General features: G+C 41.8%; 1 protein-coding gene across 1 annotated transcript in view; it reads right to left on the bottom strand.

Moving 5' to 3' along the window:
- RYR2 (ryanodine receptor 2) overlaps nucleotides 1-19821 on the bottom strand; it is a 2714825-nt gene that overhangs the window by 2294015 nt on the left and 400989 nt on the right. Inside the window, exon 2 of the mRNA XM_069234403.1 lies at nucleotides 14248-14367. Within this exon, the coding sequence (XP_069090504.1) occupies nucleotides 14248-14367 (120 nt within the window). The remainder of the gene's footprint in view (nucleotides 1-14247; nucleotides 14368-19821) is intronic.

Below are 19821 nucleotides of genomic sequence, written 5' to 3'. Positions count from 1 at the left end.
TGACGTTCCGCAATTGAATTTTACCTGATTTGGACTTATACCAATAAATTACTTCCATGATGACTACATTCTATCTTTCCCATGCCTAGTACATGATTTGTTGTATCGTGTGCTCAGAGCTCTGATGCCCTTCTAGGCATTGTCAGCATTACACACAACTGCAAATATGTAGAAAATGAATACATAGAAGGTTATTTACTATGGTTTTGTGCAGCTCTGCGCATGGCGGAATCGCTATTAGGAAATCGCAAATAAGAAATCTCATTGCGTTTGTGACAATGAGTCGGTTTTGCATTTCTCAAATAGTGATTTCCAATTTGGGAACTACAAAACCAAGGATGGCTATGGGCAAAAGGCCAAATTAAGTGCACCTCAAAAATAGTGGTGTACATGTAGAGCACACATATACCCAAGGGGCATGTGTGTGCTCTATTGCAATTAAAAGAAAAGCATTTTGTGGTGTGTTGTTTAAATTGCACATATTGCACATGGTTACTATCAACTTGAAGTTGATGGTAATTGTGTTTCCTACATGCCCAATTCGCATTTTGGAAAAGCTTTGGACATCTGAATAGGAATCACAAATAGGGAATCCCTATTTGAGATTTCTTAAATGGCTTTGTACATCAGAAAAGCCCATTTGGCATTTCTTAATGTCCCGAAATAGTGATTTGGGGCCAGATGTACAAAAATGCAATTTTACATTTCTTAAATAGTGACTTCATAGAAATCGCTATTTAAAAATGCAAAATGCAATGTACTAAGATACCTATTTGCTAATAGCGATTCCTACAAAGTAGCAATTGCTATTAAGAAATCCCATTGCAATTGAGCCAATGGACCGGTTGTGCATTTCCTAAATAGCAATTTCTTATTAGGAAATAATTATTTAGGAAATGCAAAACCAAGGAAAGCAATGGGCAAAAGACCCCCCTTGGTGCACCACCAAAATAGCAGTGCACCTGTAGAGCACACATATGCCTAAGGGGCAGGTGTGTGCTCTGTTGCTTTTTTGAAATTGCACCTGGGTATCATCAACTTCAAGTCGATGGTAATTGCATCTCCTAAATGTCCAAGTCGCATTTAGGAAATGCATGGTACATCAGAATAGGTATCGTGAATAGAAAATACCTATTTGTGATTTCCTATTCTGGGAATTGCAAATTGCGATTTCTACAGTGTAGAATTCACATTTTACGATTCCTTAAAAGGCTTTGTACATAAGAAAAGCTCAGTTTGCATTTCTTAACCACCCAAATTAGAGATTTGGACCGTTAAGAAATGCAAACTGGGTTTATACATCTGGCCCTAAATCCCTGATGGTAATTGATCCTGGTTAAATTGGAATGTAGCTGGACTAGAAAGCTTTGTGGATTATCTAAACTCAGAATTATATAAAGTCATTGAGAATGACTGTCCACAGTAGAGGAGGCTAACCTCTGATTTTGGTGTGACTATGTAATTTGTGTTTTCCTGAAAAGCCACTGTTTACATAGAGTCATGCAAATGGCTGACTTGCAACTGTAAGATCTGTCTTTCAGTGGCACATTATTAACAACGATGAGGCAACTTACTGTTATTTACTTCCTCATTTTATTCCACCTTACATTAAGATAGATTTGATGTGTTAATTTGTAACACTTTTATGCCACTGGGGTTGTCTGGAAACCAGTGTATTCTCTGAAGTTATGTTTAATTTATAAGAATTAGTCCATAAGTTTCTAAATTAAATTTTTCCATTAGTATTTGCTTTTAATACTCATTTTTGATTGAATTTGTGCATGTGTACCACTTCTGAGACTTAGATTCTTATTGGAGATTGGGAATCCCTGATAATAAAAGATGAGACAAAATGGAAAGCTCCTGTTTGAATCATGCATTGGAACATAGACCGGCTTTGATGAATGTGCAGTGTAAGAAAGACTCACCCAAAAAGCCTTCTTGGAGCAGGAGAAAATGTTCCTCCCTTAATTATTATGTGTCTATTTAATATACGAGACCTCGCTACCTAACATCTTTGTTGGTAGAAACTCCTGATCTAATTGATCTTGGAAACCATTTGATGAAGACGGTAGATTTAAAATGAAATAAACACAGACAAAAAGTTCACAATTCTATTCACTATATTTGTCAAAAACCGTTATGTAAATAACTTCATATTATATTGGAATGAAGATGTCAACAATATGGAGAAGCATCTTCTGAGTATCAAAACTGATTGCCCGAAGTTAGGCAGGCGTAGTATACCAGCTTTGGCCTATGCGGATGATACTGTTCTGTTGGGAAAAACTGCAAATGAGTTGCCGCAATTATTAGACCATTTTTTTCATCTCTATGTCCAACTTAGATTTATCAGTCAATCAGTCTAAAACTCATGTTATGGTTTTCAGTAATGGTGCTAAGTCTTGCACGACTTTCAGATCAGTAGGGTTCCATCGTATCCCTATCTGGGAGTGCTGTTTGATGATAGATTGAGCTGACACACATTGAAAGATGGCAGGGATGCTCCTTTAGCTAAGAGCACAGAAGCAGTCTTAGGCTTCGCTAATAGATTAAGCAGCAAACCCATTGAAGAACTATTGGAAGTCTATACGGCCAAATGGCGCACCAGTGCAACCTATGGCGCTGGTGTCTGGGGCATTTGTGATCATTAAGGCTTTGAGAAAGTGGAAAACAGGTTTGTAAAATGACTACTCACTGTACCCATATCGACTGCCAATTATGTATATGTACACAGAATATGACGTCGGTGGAAGGTCACTTAGTGTGACTGATCTTTTGAACTCACTGTACAGAAGATTGCCAAATGTGTGACAGTCAAACTCATTTTCCACACACACAAAAGGTATTTTTTATGTCTTTAAAGTCACATTCTTCTTCTGTCTCAGCAAATCCTTTTAGAAACTTCACAGGTTCAGCAGTTAAAGCTCCAAGCTTTGCTCAAATTCTGGTCATAGTGTCATCACTCATAAGAATATTTGCCTTGATAAGAACACTGGGCATCTCTGGGTCGTGAAGCAAGATTAAGGGGGTCATTCTGAGTCTGGCGGGCGGCGGAGGCCGCCCGCCAGACTTCCCCCCTCCAAAATACCGCTCCGCGGTCGAAAGACCGCTGAGGGTATTTTGGCTTTTGCACTGGGCTGGCGGGCGACCGCCAAAAGGCCGCCCGCCAGCCCAGTGCAAAAAACCCTTCCCACGAGGACGCCGGCTCAGAATTGAGCCGGCGGAGTGGGAAGGTGCGACGGGTGCAGTTGCACCCGTCGTGAATTTCAGTGTCTGCAAAGCAGACACTGAAATTCTTTTTGGGGCCCTCTTACGGGGGCCCCGCGACACCCCATACCGCCATCCTGTTCCTGGCGGGAGAACCGCCAGGAACAGGATGGCGGTATGGGGTGTCAGAATCCCCATGGCGGCGCAGCAAGCTGCGCCGCCATGGAGGATTCAATAGGGCAGCGGAAAACCGGCGGGAAACCGCCGGTTTTCCCTTTCTGACCGCGGCCAAACCGCCGCGGTCAGAATGCCCTGCGGGGCACCACCAGCCTGTTGGCGGTGCTCCCGCCGACCCTGGCCCCGGCGGTCCGTGACCGCCGGGGTCAGAATCACCCCCTAAGTGTCTTTTTCTCACCTGTTCCATAACGTATCCATAACTCGGACAATCCTTGACTTATGAACATTGCAGAAAATCTAAGTAGCAAAATAATAATATCTGACAATACAATGACTCGAGTGGAACCATTTCAAACAGTCCACTCAACATGTGGCAGAACACAAAGGTCAAGTTCCTCTAATTTGCTGTTAAGTTCTTGAACAATGTGGTCCGCACCTTTTGAATATATCTGTGTGGGCACCAGCTCCTCATTGACAATCATTCCATTTGCAATAATTGGAAATTCAGTGTTCACTGAAGCATCAGCAATGTTTTGGTGAATTAACATCTTCAAGTTCATCTTGTTTGATGTTGATGACTAGAATTTATCAAGTTGCCCAGGCATAGATGTCGAATTTTTGATGCACGCAAGGTCAATTGTTCCACTTGTTGACATTCGTCTGATTCTCTCACATTCTTTGACATATAGTACAAGATAACTGTGAAAGACAATGTGAAATTCTTACAAGGTGCACACTTACTTTGATATCCGTAGAACTGTCTGAATGATCTCTCTGAAGTTTTGCATGGATGAAATATTGACCATTCACAATTGCGAGATATAGTCCACAATAACAGCAGTTTTCAATAAGGATACTCCTTTCAAATTGAAATTCTTCAGGTGAAAGTTTTTTTCAAACTCTAGTACAAGTTTGTGCTTCACAGGTTTGGTTGCAGCATCTCCATGAAATAATGCGTTTGTTGGAAGAAAAGCATGCGACAGAAAGTCCTAGATAAATTCGCCCCTTCCTTTTGATACATCCATCTCTCTATGTGCTTGCGAAAGTTGGTTTTTTGTAACCTTTGTTGTAATGGCTGGTTGGGCAAAACTCCTACTATAACATGGAAGTTTAGCTTTAGTTATGTCAAACAGCTTTTTATCTTTCAATACAAATCTCTCCTGCTTCAGTTCTGCATATAGTTTCGATCCGTGTTCCAGGAAGTCTAGTAGACTTGTCTTTATATCGTTATCCACATATTGTTTGGTCACAAAGTTGTGTAATTGCACAGGCTCAGTCATTTCAAAGGGGTTTGCTTGCTGCTGCATGAAATGAAGAAGGCTGTCAACATGTTAATTAAAACGTTACCCTCTCTTTCCCACAAGTTTGTGGTGAGTAACAGTTTCACGGTGGTTCATTCATTTTGAGTTAGTCATGTCTGAAAACATTGCAAATAGAAAGGACTTCATGATAAACTGGCTGCCATTGAGCAACATATTGACCTTTACGTCTCTGACCAACAGTTCCCTTGTAGCTTTTCTGTGACCTCTGGATCATCTGTTCCAGTTTCAGATCTGGAGCCACAGCATTGAACCCTACCTCTCTGTCTTTCACCACAAAATGTGTTTGGATGAATTTTTAGTAGAGGTATGGTTTTTCCACCTCTAGATTCTTCACAAATACCAGGACCCACATCTTGGGTAGCTTATGCAATTGTATTCGCAAAACACAGTAATCAGTGACTCCACAGTCTTCATGTACTGCTCCCAATCACCTTCCTGATCAGCATGTGCCAAGTTTTTCACTAGAGCCATCATGTGTAAAACATTTCCCCAGTACTTGTATAGTTCTGATTTTTCTTCACATTCTTTGACAATTTATACAAACTTGTTTTTCACGTTTTCTGATTTTGAACTGAATATATTGAACATTGCCTGGCTTTGTATTATGTCTTTTGAATGAAGTGCACCCTGTAGCATGTTCACTTCTGAGATAAGATATGCAAAACTTAATTTGTCATTATTGTTCCAGAAAGCATTCCAACGCAATGTTTCTATGGTCTTGGATATGATGAGCATACCTTGTAGTGAATGAACATAATGTGTTCTGCTTAATACTGACTGGACAGTTTTGCTTCCAAAGATTTTAGCCTCAATAAGTGCATCATCTATGCCACATCCACTGAGATAACTTACTGCACACCGCAACACAACTTCTGCCATGTGGAAAACGCCTGTCATTGGATAAAGATCATCAAATTATACTGGATTGCTCATGAAAGTGTCAGCTACAATAAGGAAAACACCTTAATTGCAGAAATGTGGCCGGATGGGCTGGTCTTCAAGCTGAGCATCCACATTTTGGAAATTTGTGTATACTGTTGTGTAGTTTGTGAATGGTGATGGTATTACTGGTAAAACCCCAACCTACTTCAGTGGGATGGTATTCTGGGAGATCAGAGCATGAATTTCAGCCCACGGAGGAACTGGCTTTTCTTCATCCTTCAGTCCGCACCGAATAAGCGATTTGGTAAATTCAGTTAAATCAGCTTTGCAGATCGCAGCATCAGTTAGAAGAAGATACATGTCCTCAGCCACTTTGAAACTTTCTGGAAGACTGGGAAGTGTTGTTGGCTTGTAGTGATCTTGCACATGTTGGCAAAGCAGTTGAGTTTTAGTTTGCAGCTTCATTTGTTAATGCCTACAGCGGACACAGCTTGTTTTCCAGCAGCTACTTCATTGGTACAATCTTAATAGAGCACCATGGCAGTATCATGTGTGCTGGATGTTCCAGAAAATGAAGAGCTGTCTTCAAAATCAAAATTATCAAGAGCAGCAATAGTGAATCATTTCCTGGTAAAGTGACTTGGAAGTGGTGTGCTGTCGGGTTCACAAGATTTGACAGCATGAGCTGCTAACAAGTTCCTGCTCAGTACTATGTCATTATAACGTGTTGATACACCAATCCTATTAACTGAAGTGATTAGCTCTCTACATTTGCACTTGTCATAGACTGTGTGAGCAGTCATCATGTGTAGCAGAGTTCTCCTTTTGCTGCGATGTAATTCGTAACACATGATTTGGAAAAGACAGTACATTTGCACAGCATACGCCTGCCGGTTCATAGGACTAACTTCCACTTCTTCGCTTATATCTTCAAAGCAATCACCAATTATGTCGGCTTCTGTTCCAAACTCAAGAACTTTAGTTTGTAACAGTTTTACTTTGCTGGTATTAAACAATGATTAAAAAATTGTTAAGACAACATCAGGCATTCTTGTAGACTCCCGTGATTTGCGGAGCTCTAGCGCGTCATAAAATTTGCCATTAAGTCAAAAATCAAAATCCTTCAGGACGTTTCTTAAAATGGGTCCTGCTGATTTTACTGCATCCTGTGATCTTATTTTGGCAGCAAGATCTTCAGAATGTCAAATCTGCTGAGAACACCATAAGTGGGTCATTCGTTTTGTAGACTGACAAGAAAGAATTCTGACATTGTACATTCGCACAAAAAAAATCTTAATTTCATTAATATGGATCAATACACTTTCATCAATGTTGCGCATTATTTCTCTGATCTCACCGAGTGTGATCCCGTAGCCAGCACTCGAGTGGCTTTCAAACTTCATCAGCTTTTTCAAAGAGTGCAAAGTTAACTGAAGGCTTGCGGTTAGGTTGCTGCTGGGAGCTAATTGTACAATCATTTTTTTTAATGTATGGACGCATGCAGTTCGGGTAAGCATACAAATCTACTGCAAATACATTCACCTTGCTGATTAGATCAGTTAATCGGCTGAAAACTTATTCTGGGAAGAAACTAGCTGCAGATAAAAACATGTTTGCCCTTTGAGACTCTCATACTCCGTACTTTGTTTTTTTGTCAATCCCTTTGGCCCTTGTTCTGGCTAAACCATCAATAACACATTGCCCGTCCTCTGTATTCTGATCAGTTGTTGGAGGTGGACGAGGGGTAGCTATTGATCTTCTAAGTGGATGGGCACTGGGATTGGTTGATGTCACTTTCTCCGAAGACTCGGGTTCTTGTTCTGATTCACTGGTTTCTGCTTTTTTTTGACAATTTTTTTCCAGTCTTTTTTCGATTGTATACGACTTGTAGCACTTGTTGTTACAAAGACGAAATACTTGATACTCTTCACCTATCAGTTTCAGTCTTTTGTAAACTTCGTCTTGCATTATTTCTGCATCATCTCAAACTCTCTTCTGTCCAGCCCAGTTGATGTTGGCTTTTCTTTTGGATTCGTTCGGCATATGACACATTTTTGTTTGTTGAATGAGTCCTCAGATTTTGTAGCTAGCAACACTGTGTCAGGAGGTAAAGATACTCTACTACCACAGCTTCACTCATGTTTACAAATTTGAATCAATGGAAAACCGAAAACAAAAACATTATTAAAATAAATGTCCAATATGTTGAATAAAACACATCATTATAGAGCCGACATTTTGGAAAATGTTGGAAGGGTTGCTCTGAGGAGTTACTTTCTGTCTCTATAAGACCTTCAAAACCTATGTTTTGACACCAAAATGAAGTATATAGGTCTCATGGTTCTGAAATATTACATCACCACTGCAACACATCAACCATTTTTAAAAATGTTGTGTAGAAAAAATCAGCCCAGATTAGCACTGTTTACCCAAACTAAATTACTACTGTATTGATACAGAAACACAGAAGTGGGCTGACTGACTGTCCCAAACTGTATGCTTAAGTGGGCAGAAGAAAAATGTAACTGACCCAGCAACAGGTCAATGGAAAAGGACAACTGGGTAAAGTCCCAATTATTAAGCATATTAGTAAAACCAAAATATCTTGGTTACCATCAGACATGAAAAGTGAGCATGCTAAACATCTGTCAAAACATTAGATGAGATGCACAAGGGAGAATCAAGAAATAAGAAGTTGGTACTTAAGTCAAATGAAACAAAGGAAAATGGACTTGAGGGAATTTTTGTCAATTGTAGCAAAAACCACTCGGAAGGAAGTATAAAAGAAGCCCACTTCTATTGATGAAGCAGGTTGGTGTTTATTTTTCTCTCAATTCTACGGTCATCAAAATGATCCTTAGCAAACCTATGGTGAGAAATCTAATCAAAGCCCACATTCCCTAGAACAGATTTTGTTAACTCAAACTTTCCACATTGGAGAGGGGATGAGAGCATCCAGAGCCTTAGGCTCCATTTGGGTATTTGTAACTGTGTTTACGTCCAAGCCTCTTCTTGGCACCTCAGATCTTTAGGGTCTGTTTGATCATTGCTTAAAAAATGAAAAAGTATCAGAGTCCTGGAAACAGGTCACACTGCACCTTTGTGCAAGAAAGGTGATCGAACAAACCTTAGAAGCTATTGTCCTATTACACTGCTGGATGCAGAAGTCAAAATGTACGCTATAGGTGTGCTAAAATTGTTAGAAATTTGGGTAAGCTACAATAAGTTGAGGCCCAATAAACAAGGTGGAGTTCTGAATCAGACCTAGCTTCTGCCATATGGATCAGAAAAGTTGCTTATCGTTGTCATTTTGCACTCCCCAGCAGCCCTCAATTTTATCTCCAGGCTAAACTTGATGCACTTTTAAGAAGATTTTATTTTAATTTTAGGTTGGGGTGTCTACCGATTAGTGGTTACACTTGGATAAAACTTCTATGGGTCTAAAACATGCTGCTTGCCCCTATTGATTTTTTTCATTTATTTTTTAATGTCTAAGATTACTAATTTTGCAAACAATATAAGTGCAGCTTATGTTTAAATCGCAAGAGATTTATTTAATTGCTGAGTCGTACAATCTTTTGTAATGTCCAGACATAGTTAATGTTGGTTATTGTTTTTTTCAGAAATTTGAAAGCGTTTCTGTCCGTTTTGTAACTATTAATTTGTTCTGGGGTATATCTCTGGATAGATCACCTGAGAAAAATGAAACTCATTTCTCCTTTTATTCAGCGAATCGAAATCCTTCACTTTTTAGGTCGAGCCAAGGCAGCGTGCAAGTGCTGTCTCTAGACATGTTGTAATCTACATCTGTGGGCTTTAACCACGCCCATCTCTTTCATTAATTCCTTTTCCTCCCTTTCAAAATTCCCTTGCTTTTGTAGGAAAATGCTTTGTGTTTGTCCTGCCTTGAGGCTGCTTTGTTACCGCCTTGAAAACTGACCCTGTTGCATGGATGATTGCACGATCGGCCATATAGCCTAGTGTGGCACACTATTTTTATATTTTGCTTTATCGTTTTGCGCTGCGTGGCGGAATGTTGTTTCTTCCTCTTCCTTGTTTTGGGCATGCCACTTTTTCTTTGTGGTGTCTAAGGGCTTTACATGAGGACATCAAGTTTCATATACCGCAAACTCAATCAGAAGAGTGCTTTACATAGCTAAGCATATAGCGCGAACTCGATCGGAAGAACACTTTACATCACTACGTGAAGTTACATATAGCGCAATCTTTTACTTATTTTTATTTGCAAACACCATATTACTCTTGTTTCCCCTCATTATTACCTGAATGCACACCATAAAACTTTTCACAAAACGGGCGCCGTGTTTAATTCAAGATTGCAGGGTGCAGTACCATATGCGGCCAAAAGAGGTCCCAAGGGACACCAAAGAGGCAGCCTGTGGTAGTGCACCCTTTCCCTGCTTTGTGCACATTAGTACGGTAAATGTTGCAGTTTTCTCAGCCAGCATATAATAGGTGTAAAAGCGTTAACGTAACCATGTTCTTCCTGTTTACATTCCACATGCTTTACTTAATCTTAGTTTTTCACGGTCCATGCTATCCAAAGTGTTCCAACTGAAATTAATGCTTTCCATCACAGATGTCTCAAATGTGGCTGTTAGACTTTTCATCCTTGGTGTGGTCTCCCTTAACTTTTTGCCTCTGTTCCCCAGGTTGTTGATGTGTGCTGGACTCTGATTTTACTGTTTTATTACTCTGGGCACTTTACCACTGCTAACCAGTGCTAAATTGCAAGTGCTCCTGTTTAAAATGTGTACGTAATTGGTTCTCCATGATTGGCATATTTGTTTTACTGTTAAGTCCCTAGTAAAGTGCACTAGAGGTGCCCAGGACCTGTAAATCAAATGTTACTAGTGGGCCTGCAGCATTGGTTGTGCCACCCACACAAGTAACCCTGTAATCATGTCTCAGACCTGCCACTGCAGTGTCTGTGTGTGTATTTTTACACTGTAAATTCGACTTGGCAAGTGTACCCACTTGCCAGGCCTAAACCTTCCCTTTTCTTACATGTAAGGCACCCCTAAGGTAGGCCCTAGGTAGCCCCAAGGGCAGGGTGCAGTGTATGGATAAGGTAGGACACATAGTAATGTGGTTTATATGTCCTGACAGTGAAATACTGCCAACTTCGTTTTTCACTGTTGCAAGGCCTGTCTCTCTCATAGGATAATATGGGGGCTACCTTTAAAAATGATTAAAGTGTAGATTCCCCTAGAGAGTAGATGGACAGGTGGAGTTTGGACTCACAATTTAAAAATACATCTTTTAGTAAAGTTGATTTTGAGATTGTGCGTTTGAAAATGCCACTTTTAGAAAGTGAGCATTTTCTTGCTTAAACCATTCTGTGACTCTGCCGTGTTTGTGGATTCCCTGTCTGGGTCAGTTTTGACAGTTGGGTTGTTTTTCACCTCACACTAGACAGTGACACAAAGGGAGCTGGGGTGTAACCTGCATTTCCTGATTAGCCATCTCTGCTAGGGGGGATGGGTGGAGTGGTCACTCTCATTTGAAAGGACTGTGTCTGCCTCTGACAATGCAGACTCCAACCCCTTGGTGTGTGTCTGAGGCCTTGCCTGGGCAAGGCAGGATTTCACAAGTAGGTGTGAGTCCCCTTTGAAGAAAGGTGACTTCAAAGACTAAAATGGGTATAAGAAGGGCACCCAAATCTACAGACTTTAGAAACACTTCTGGAACCAAGAGGAACCTCTGTCTGGAGAAGAGCTGATAGCTGAGGAAGAAGTGCTGCCCTGCCTGTGACTGTGCTTTGTGGAGCTTTCCTGCAGTGCTGCTTCTGCCAGAGTAAGAGGGCAAAGACTGGACTTTGTGTGCCTTCCATCTTGTGAAGAAATCTCCAAGGGCTTGATTTAGAGCTTGCCTCCTGTTGTTTGAAGTCTCAGGGAGAGCAAAGACTTCGCTCTGCCAGCACCTGGAGTCTCTGGAGAGACTCCTGCTCTGACAAGTGGTGCCCTATCCAGTCCCTGGGCCCTTGAAAGGAAAGCTGGTGGAAATCCAAGGAAATCGACTTTGGACGACTCCGGACCGACGCCGCTGCTGAATCCGGTAACGCCGCCTGCACCCGACTCCGTGACCTTCGCTGGAACGCAACGCTCTTCGCAGGCCCAACGCCACAGCAGCCCCGCTGAAGTCCGCGACTCTGTGGAAGTCGCCGCACCACGTCGTGACCGACGCCGCTCGAAGTGCACGGATTCAACGTTTCACACAGACGCCGCGATTCCTGACTTCGCGCATCGGCTTGTTTTCAATCTTCACCAAAGGTACTGTACTTGGGGGTCTACACGACTCCGTGTCCAGCGCCACTGGTGTCGGCTTGTTGGGAACGACTCCGTCACGATGCCGTGTTAACATCTCATCGAAGCATTTTTGTTTCTAAGCGCTATTTTTTAGTTTAATCTTTAAAAATTCATAACTTGACTTGTGTATGTCGGATGTTTGTCGTTTTGGTCTTGTTTTGTTTAGATAAATATTTCCTATTTTTCTAAACCGGTGTTGTGTCATTTTGTAGTGTTTTCATGAAGTTACTGTGTGTGTTGGTACAAATACTTTACACCTAGCGCTGTGAAGTTAAGCCTACTGCTCTGCCAAGCTACCAAGGGGGTAAGCAGGGGTTAGCTGAGGGAGATTCTCTTTTACCCGGACTAGAGTGAGGGTCCTTGCTTGAACAGGGGGTAACCTGACTGCCAACCAAAGACCCCATTTCTAACAGTGGCCTAGTGCCAAAGCTGTTCCCTTTGTAACTGGGGAACAAGGTTCAAGTAACGGCATCGGTTCACCATCCAGTGATCCTGGGCAACTCACTTAATCACTCAGTGCCCCCATGAAATAAATTCGCACATGTGCATTATAATTGGTGCTGGTCAAGTTTGCTCTATATAAAACTGCAAAATAACCGCAGTGATTTGGGAGAAGATTTTAAACCATAAGTCATCCACTATCAAGAATTCACGTAGATGCCAAGCTTGAAGTCACTTTAAAATGTATGCCTTGTCATCCTTTGTGTCACGGAGAGCTGCTTTCAGTCAGGTATGGTGCAGTGTCTGTCAGATTTCACCCAGACTTTTTAAACGCAGGCAAAAATGCGTCCACACTCTCTCCCTTTTTCTGTTTCAAAAGACTTCAAAATGTTGGCCATTTAAAAAAGTAATGTGGTTTATCCGACTTAGTACACCTACAAATCCACATTCCTCTCTCTTTCCGCTGCCCCTTAAGCCCCTTTCCTGCGCCCTGCTTACCATATAATAGTATATTTCAGCCACTGAAAGCGTGAGATGAAAAAGTGTGTTTACACAGAGTAGCACTTGTCATGTTGATTAAAAGCCACCCGTCCAGTTCCAACTTCTTCTTAGTAACAGCAGCAAGGAGATGTCAGTCATCATGACTTAGTTTTACCCCAGCTCCATGTCTGTTGCAAACTCTTTAGCAAAGCTTTTCAGGAGCAGAACCATCTTCATAAGATATACTCTCCCAGCTGCTGACAACTGCAGCCTCATCCACTTTCCTACTGGTACAGGCACATTTATCATACTTTTGCCCTAGTTCTCCCCTGGGGCATCTTAAGGATTTTGGGGACCCTGGGTCAAACGTATTTTCAGGGCTACTGTTCGTAATAGATTCAAATTTATGATCCAGTTCAAGATGTTTCAAGTCCTATTTAGCCAGGTCACTGACAATGCACAGACACACCCGTCCACATTTTTTATGTGTTTACATCTAATATTCAAGGTCAGTGAAGTCTGTTTTCAATACTTGTAGCACAGCAGCAGCTCACTAATATTACTGCAGATAACCTCTGTCACACCCTCCCATTTCTCATATGTGAGGTCCTGTTCTGCTCTTAAAGAACCATTTTTATGGATGCTGCATCAAACAAACATTTCTCTGCAAAATGTAAGTAACAGTCCAAATAAATTACAAGAAAACAGTACTAAACACAATCTAAGAAACATTCAAGGTCATCAGGGCAAGACTATCTGCAGTAAAAGGAAGTGCTTCAGTTATAAGCAAGGACACTGGAATTATGTGGCAGAGAGGACCAAATTATGCAGCAGGTTGATCAGTGTATGTGGCAAGAACAGTCCAGTTATGCATTTACAACGTCAATAGCTCTAACGAAAGCAAATGTGACACCTATTGCAGTGCAAATCCTTGTCTAAATGTGTTTTACCAATAGTTGACAAAGGAAGGGATACACACAGCAGCAAGAACCACCAGGACAGAAAAACATTGAACTACATAATCAACATCGTTTATTCTAAACCATGAAGCTGAAAAGTTTCACTGAAGAAAAATCAAATGAAAAGCAGTGACAGTAGACTCAGAGAAGCACGTGAGATATCACTCGGCAATTTTTTTCTAGCAGTACATTTCAATTTTACGTGACCGGGCTGTGGAGGAAACAAATATTTTGTGATACTCTGAGCCAGAGTACCTGTCAACAATGGTCACAATCTGTGGACTTCCGATTAAAGCAGGCACATCCCGTCATGACTTGCCCCATTCGATTAACCTCAATTCCATCAGTCATTGATGACAGCTTTAACTATGAGCTTACAGCTGATTTGCCAGATAGGGCATTAAAAGAAAAGTACATCGTTAGTTAGAACAGTGTCATTCAGCCTACCTTGGAGTTTGAGGTGGATTCCAGGAAGCAAAGCCGGTTGCCGAATCCCTCAGCGGCGAGGCACAGCTTCTGCTGCTCTTTGTGGATGGTGGCTGTGCACTGCAGGACCACCTCATCATCCTGAAGAAAGGGGGAGACAGAAAAGGTGGACTTTAACTGTAGGAAATGCAGGTTTATATAGTACCATGAAGGGGACTCTCAACCCTCACCCACCGCAAGATATTTGAATGCACGGATGAAACTGAGCAACAGTCTGAGAAAGCAGGCACACATATGTAAGGATGTATTTTGTCAAGAAGGCACTGATGCATTTTCCAATTTGGCACAAATGGTAGATTTGCTCTAAATATCCCTGTCCAAGTGATCTCCACCAAGAGACATTGTATGAAGTCCATCTGTAACGTGGTCTAGTTTTTGCAGCCTCACCTTAAGGAGTGGGGTGAATTTAGAGGGGTGAGATGGTGTTTTAATAGTATCCAGGGATGTGGCAGTCACACATGGGACCCTGTTGGAAGCAGGGAAGGCCTGATTCCCTGCAAAGGCAGGCATGTGTTTCCTAGCCAAGAGCAAGACACAGCAGAAACTACTACTCTGGTGGGTGCACTAAACACCCTGTCTCTACTCACTGTCCAGTGAGGGCTCTAGTACACCATGTGAGAGTAGCAAAAGAGAATGCCAATCTTTCAGGATACACTAGTGTGATGCTATTAATTGTGTTTGACCAATGACTTTGTGTTTCACGACTACGCATATTAGTTGCTCAGTGTTCACCAGTAGCACATTACATGTTGTGTTCAGTTTAGCTGCCTATTGGCTTTAACATGGGGTTAGCCATTACATTCTGTATTCAGTTTAGCTGCCTATTGGCTTTGACATGGCATTAGACATTACATTTGGTATTTGGGTTAGCTGCCTATTGGCTTTGACATGGCATTAGCCATTACATTGTGTATTCAGTTTAGCTGCCTATTGGCTTTGACATGGCATTAGACATTACATTTGATATTTAGGTTAGCTGCCTATTGGCTTTAACGTGGAGTTAGACATTGCAGTTGAGACATTGCAGATGAGCTGTGTTTTTCCAAGCTGTGTTTTTCCACATGATAGACCAAGCTGTGTTTTTCACACCAGACCCTAGCTGATAAGAGCACGTAGATTTTGTGTTTACCTCTCAATCCAGTCTGAGAACGAGTGAGGCTCGGAGAATTGGCCACTCTCCAAGTTTCTTCGGTTCTCACAATGAGTTAGCTTTTAAGGATGGCTCTGGACTACAGCAGAGGTAGATTGAAACTATCTTGACTTCAGACAGGAACCAGACGTCAGTTGCCTGTCTCCCGTTTGGGTAGAAAATCTCTTTCTCGCAGTTGAACCGGAGTCATCAACTTGCAGACCTCAGAAAGATGAAGCATAGGGATAGGCCCTACAGCCCTACGGTGATGCAATTTTGACTTTTATGCTTTGCTTTGAAGTTATGCTATAATATATTCACGTGTATTTGCTGTGTACATTACAACTGAGAAGTACTTTGATATATTTTGCTTTCATTGCTGCGACTACTTTTGAACGTGTGCTGCCAATCTACTAATTTCGTCTCTGAGGAACCTTGTGGTGCAGTAATAATAACAATAAATGTCTTCTTTAAACTCAGAAGTGCATTCCAGAGAGGTTCTGTAAGCTCGGTCATGAGATAAGAGCAGGAAAGCAGAACAACTAGTTGCTATGCAGAGCATGTGGGCGCACGTTTGCGCTTTAGACCTTATGAGCCCCACTGACACCAGTTTTAGACTAACTTGCGCCATAAAAACCAGGCTTGATTTACAAAGCCTTTTCTTTGGGAGCTGCGTCTTACTCCAGGATTAGGTGTGACTTGATAATGAATTTCCAGCAGTAGGACTCGATAACTCACTTTGCTTCTGTTGGTTAGCATGTGTTACTCCTTGAAACTACAGTCTCCTGTAACTTAAGTCTCAATGTTCTGATTTAACTCACCCCTATGCCTGGAGAAAGACACAACTGCTTATAGAAAAAGCTTTGTGGATGTATTTCTGGTAGAGCTGGACTATAAACTGAATGCAAGAGAATGTGGCATTTTCTTACACATCAACATATACAAGTAATAGCATACGCACTTCCAGTAAACACTGTTAGACTAACAAATAAGTACTTTGTAAAAAGTGCAGTAGATGCTACTAGCAAATGTTTTGTACCCCCCTGCTGCCAATAACAATAAGAAAATGACGTAAGAGGCTCATGCTTATTGTAGAGTCCTGGTAGGGAAGGCTTGCAACAAATCAACTCATGCTCCAGGCGATGACACTGTGCTGTTCTCTGCACTAGTGCCTCCAAATTACACAGGAAGTGTCAGTATCTTGATCATTAGTACTAACAAGTGAGAGAGGACTATTAACAAAATTAAGACTTATACAAAGACTATACTTGTAAAATGAAGTCAATCAAACCTCACCATGAATAGTCGATTGGCCTATGTTCATTGGACAATGTTGCCAAGTGGACAAGCGATGGATGCACTATTGGTCAGCTGGTCAGAGGTATGCTAAATAAATCAAGTGATAATCGTAGACTTCTTTGGTGATCCAGATCATTGTTAAACAGGTACAAAATGTTAAGAAGGAAAACCACGGCACATCCCAAGAGGTTATAATGTTCCAGTTTATTCCTCGTAATGTCTTTAGATGAAACAATGGCCTGTGGCCCAAGGTGACATCTTGGAGCCAGAATCAAAAGATGACAACAAAGATCCTTTTCAAATGGAAAGCAGCCCAAATAGACAACAGCCGACACGTGTTTCGTCTGGGTAGACTTTATCAAGGCTATAATGAAGATAAGTAGCTCAATGTTCCAAAGTACCAGAGACATGTTGATGTCTTATGTTTAGAGAAAGAGGTCGAGTGAGAGAAGGCTTGAGGACCGTGGTAAGCCTCAAATAACTCAAAGCGTTTCCCTCCGCGTTGTGTTGACGGCGCTGCAAATGCAAATTACCATTTGCAGCGCCGTCAACACAACGCGGAGGGAAACGCTTTGAGTTATTTGAGGCTTACCACGGTCCTCAAGCCTTCTCTCACTCGACCTCTTTCTCTAAACATAAGACATCAACTTGTCTCTGGTACTTTGGAACATTGAGCTACTTATCTTCATTATAGCCTTGATAAAGTCTACCCAGACGAAACACGTGTCGGCTGTTGTCTATTTGGGCTGCTGTCCATTTGAAAAGGATCTTTGTTGTCATCTTTTGATTCTGGCTCCAAGATGTCACCTTGGGCCACAAGCCATTGTTTCATCTAAAGACATTACGAGGAATAAACTGGAACATTATGACCTCTTGGGATGTGCCGTGGTTTTCCTTCTTTGCATATCATAACTGTAACCCTTTTTTGGGGTGACAGTTTTCGCACTCTGTGGCTGGGTGCATACCACTTCGAGCACTCCCCCCATCGTTCTACGTCATCATGGACTCTGTAAACAAACAGTAGCTTATATTTGGAAAGTGCGCTCTCTTCTTTACACAGCCACCTTTTTGCTTATAGGTACAAAATGTTATCTGTTATCACTGTTTTTATACTACCCAAATTGCCTTTGTTTCATGGTTATCAACCACCATTCTTCTCTTCTCACCTGCAAGGTTAGGTCTCACCCAACAATGATTTCCTTTAAAGTGTCACTTGTGATGTGGATAGTCAGGTCTCCATTCATCAGGCTATTTTTATTTCAGTTTATCTGCACTACAATATCAATTTGCGAGGACAAAATCCTAATCCTGATTCTTTGCAAATTTAGGGATAACATTAGTTTTTGGGCACCCCAAACAGGTCCTACATGCAAAAGGAAGAGGGCTCTCATGGATTCAGAAAACCTGTTTGGGGTACATTTTCACCCTGGAAATGCTGACCAATTACTCACGTCAGTAGCACACATAAGTTAATATCCAGGGGGGTGATGGGAGAAGCAATAGCCTCATATTTAATGGGTTTGTAGGTGAACTGAGTCTTCCACGAGGAAAGACGTTTTCCCATGGAGAAATAAAGAACAAATGTTTAAAGTACTAATGGATATTTGCTTCAGATTTGCACATACTAAAATTCCAAATGGAAATTCCACAAGAATGCATTTTATAAGTGAAAGAATTCCAAGGAAAGTCCAAGAATTGTCCCAAGCCCACGAGCAATTAATTATAGAGGAGCACATTGCTGGGTTTTTCCCTACTTTTTGAGAATCAGAAAGTCAGTGCGTACTGTAGTCCCTGTGAACAGGACTGGACAGAGCTTTTATATACCACCGGACATTTCCCCGGTTGGCTTGAGCCCATGGAGGCCGATTTTCAGGGTAGGGAGGCGCTCTTAGTAACTCAGTCATCAAAGATAAACTGCTGCAGGCACTCAGAGGCTTCAAACTATAGAGAAAGCGGGAGGGTGGGGAAGGCAGAGAGAGAGCGATCAGGGATTGTGAAGAGAGAGGATAGAAGGAGAGAAACAGAATGTATGGATGGAAAGAAAGAGAGAGATTGCATGAGGAGATGAGGGGAGCACGGCTGGTTTGAGCAGGTAGTCTGGGATTATTTGGTTGCCCAGTCCAGCCTGCCTGTGAACACTGCATTGCACTCTGACTGGACAACGCTGGTCTGGTGGAGCTGAGCAGCACAATCACTTAGCTGCTGACACTGTGATCATTAACCAGAGCTTCACAGTGCATTTTACAGAAAAACCTGCTCACTTCTTTAGACACAAGAAAGTCTATGGAGAATTATCTTTTTGTTAAACATGCAGTTCATAAATTAGTAATGAAGCTACATAGGGTAGATCAAGACTCACTGTGAGATTAATTAACTCCTTATATCACCACTTTCTAATGAAATAAACAGCGGTGCTTCCTCCTTTAGAGCGGAGGAGTGTCGCCCGCCTGCTGGGAGAGCAGCAGCTGCAGAAAACAATGTACATTATAAAAGAGTAATGGTCATTACCAGTTTTATGATGTGAAGCAGTGCTTTAAATGGGCCGGTACTGTTCGGTACTGAGTACTGGCACTTTTTTATTTTGCGAGGAAGAGTACCTGCACTTTGCAAGAAAAACGTAATACTTTTCATTGGAGAAGACCGGCACTTCTCAGAAACAAGCAGGTACTCTGATACAGAGTACCTGCACTTCTATTTTTCCATTTCAAGCATTGATGTGAAGTGCACTTAAAGTATGAGAGCAAGGGTGGAGCATTCCTGCTGCTGAATGGCAGCAGGAATGACTCACAGACAATTGCCTAAAGCATAAAGTGTGCATGTTGCATTGGCCAACCTGACATGCGCACTTCAGACTGTAGCAGTCTGAGTGGTATAACAGTCCGGCAGACTGCAGACCCAGGCTCCTAGTCGCAAAAGGAGTGCTGCCTCAGTCTGCCCTCACCAATCATGGTGCTACTCTCAAGCTGAAAATGGCATGAGTGCAGCTCCTGGATTGGTTAGGTTTGCTAGCTCCTCCGTCTCTTCACTAAGCTCTGAGTCCCCTCCATCCATGGTTTCTATGAACAGTCAACAGTGCCTTCTATGAAGAAAAAAAAAACGGATGGTAT

Source organism: Pleurodeles waltl, chromosome 5, assembly GCF_031143425.1.
Source record: "Pleurodeles waltl isolate 20211129_DDA chromosome 5, aPleWal1.hap1.20221129, whole genome shotgun sequence".
Taxonomy (NCBI): domain Eukaryota; kingdom Metazoa; phylum Chordata; class Amphibia; order Caudata; family Salamandridae; genus Pleurodeles; species Pleurodeles waltl.
The sequence above is the reverse complement of the archived record's forward strand: the minus strand, read 5'-3'. Positions and strand labels throughout refer to the sequence as shown.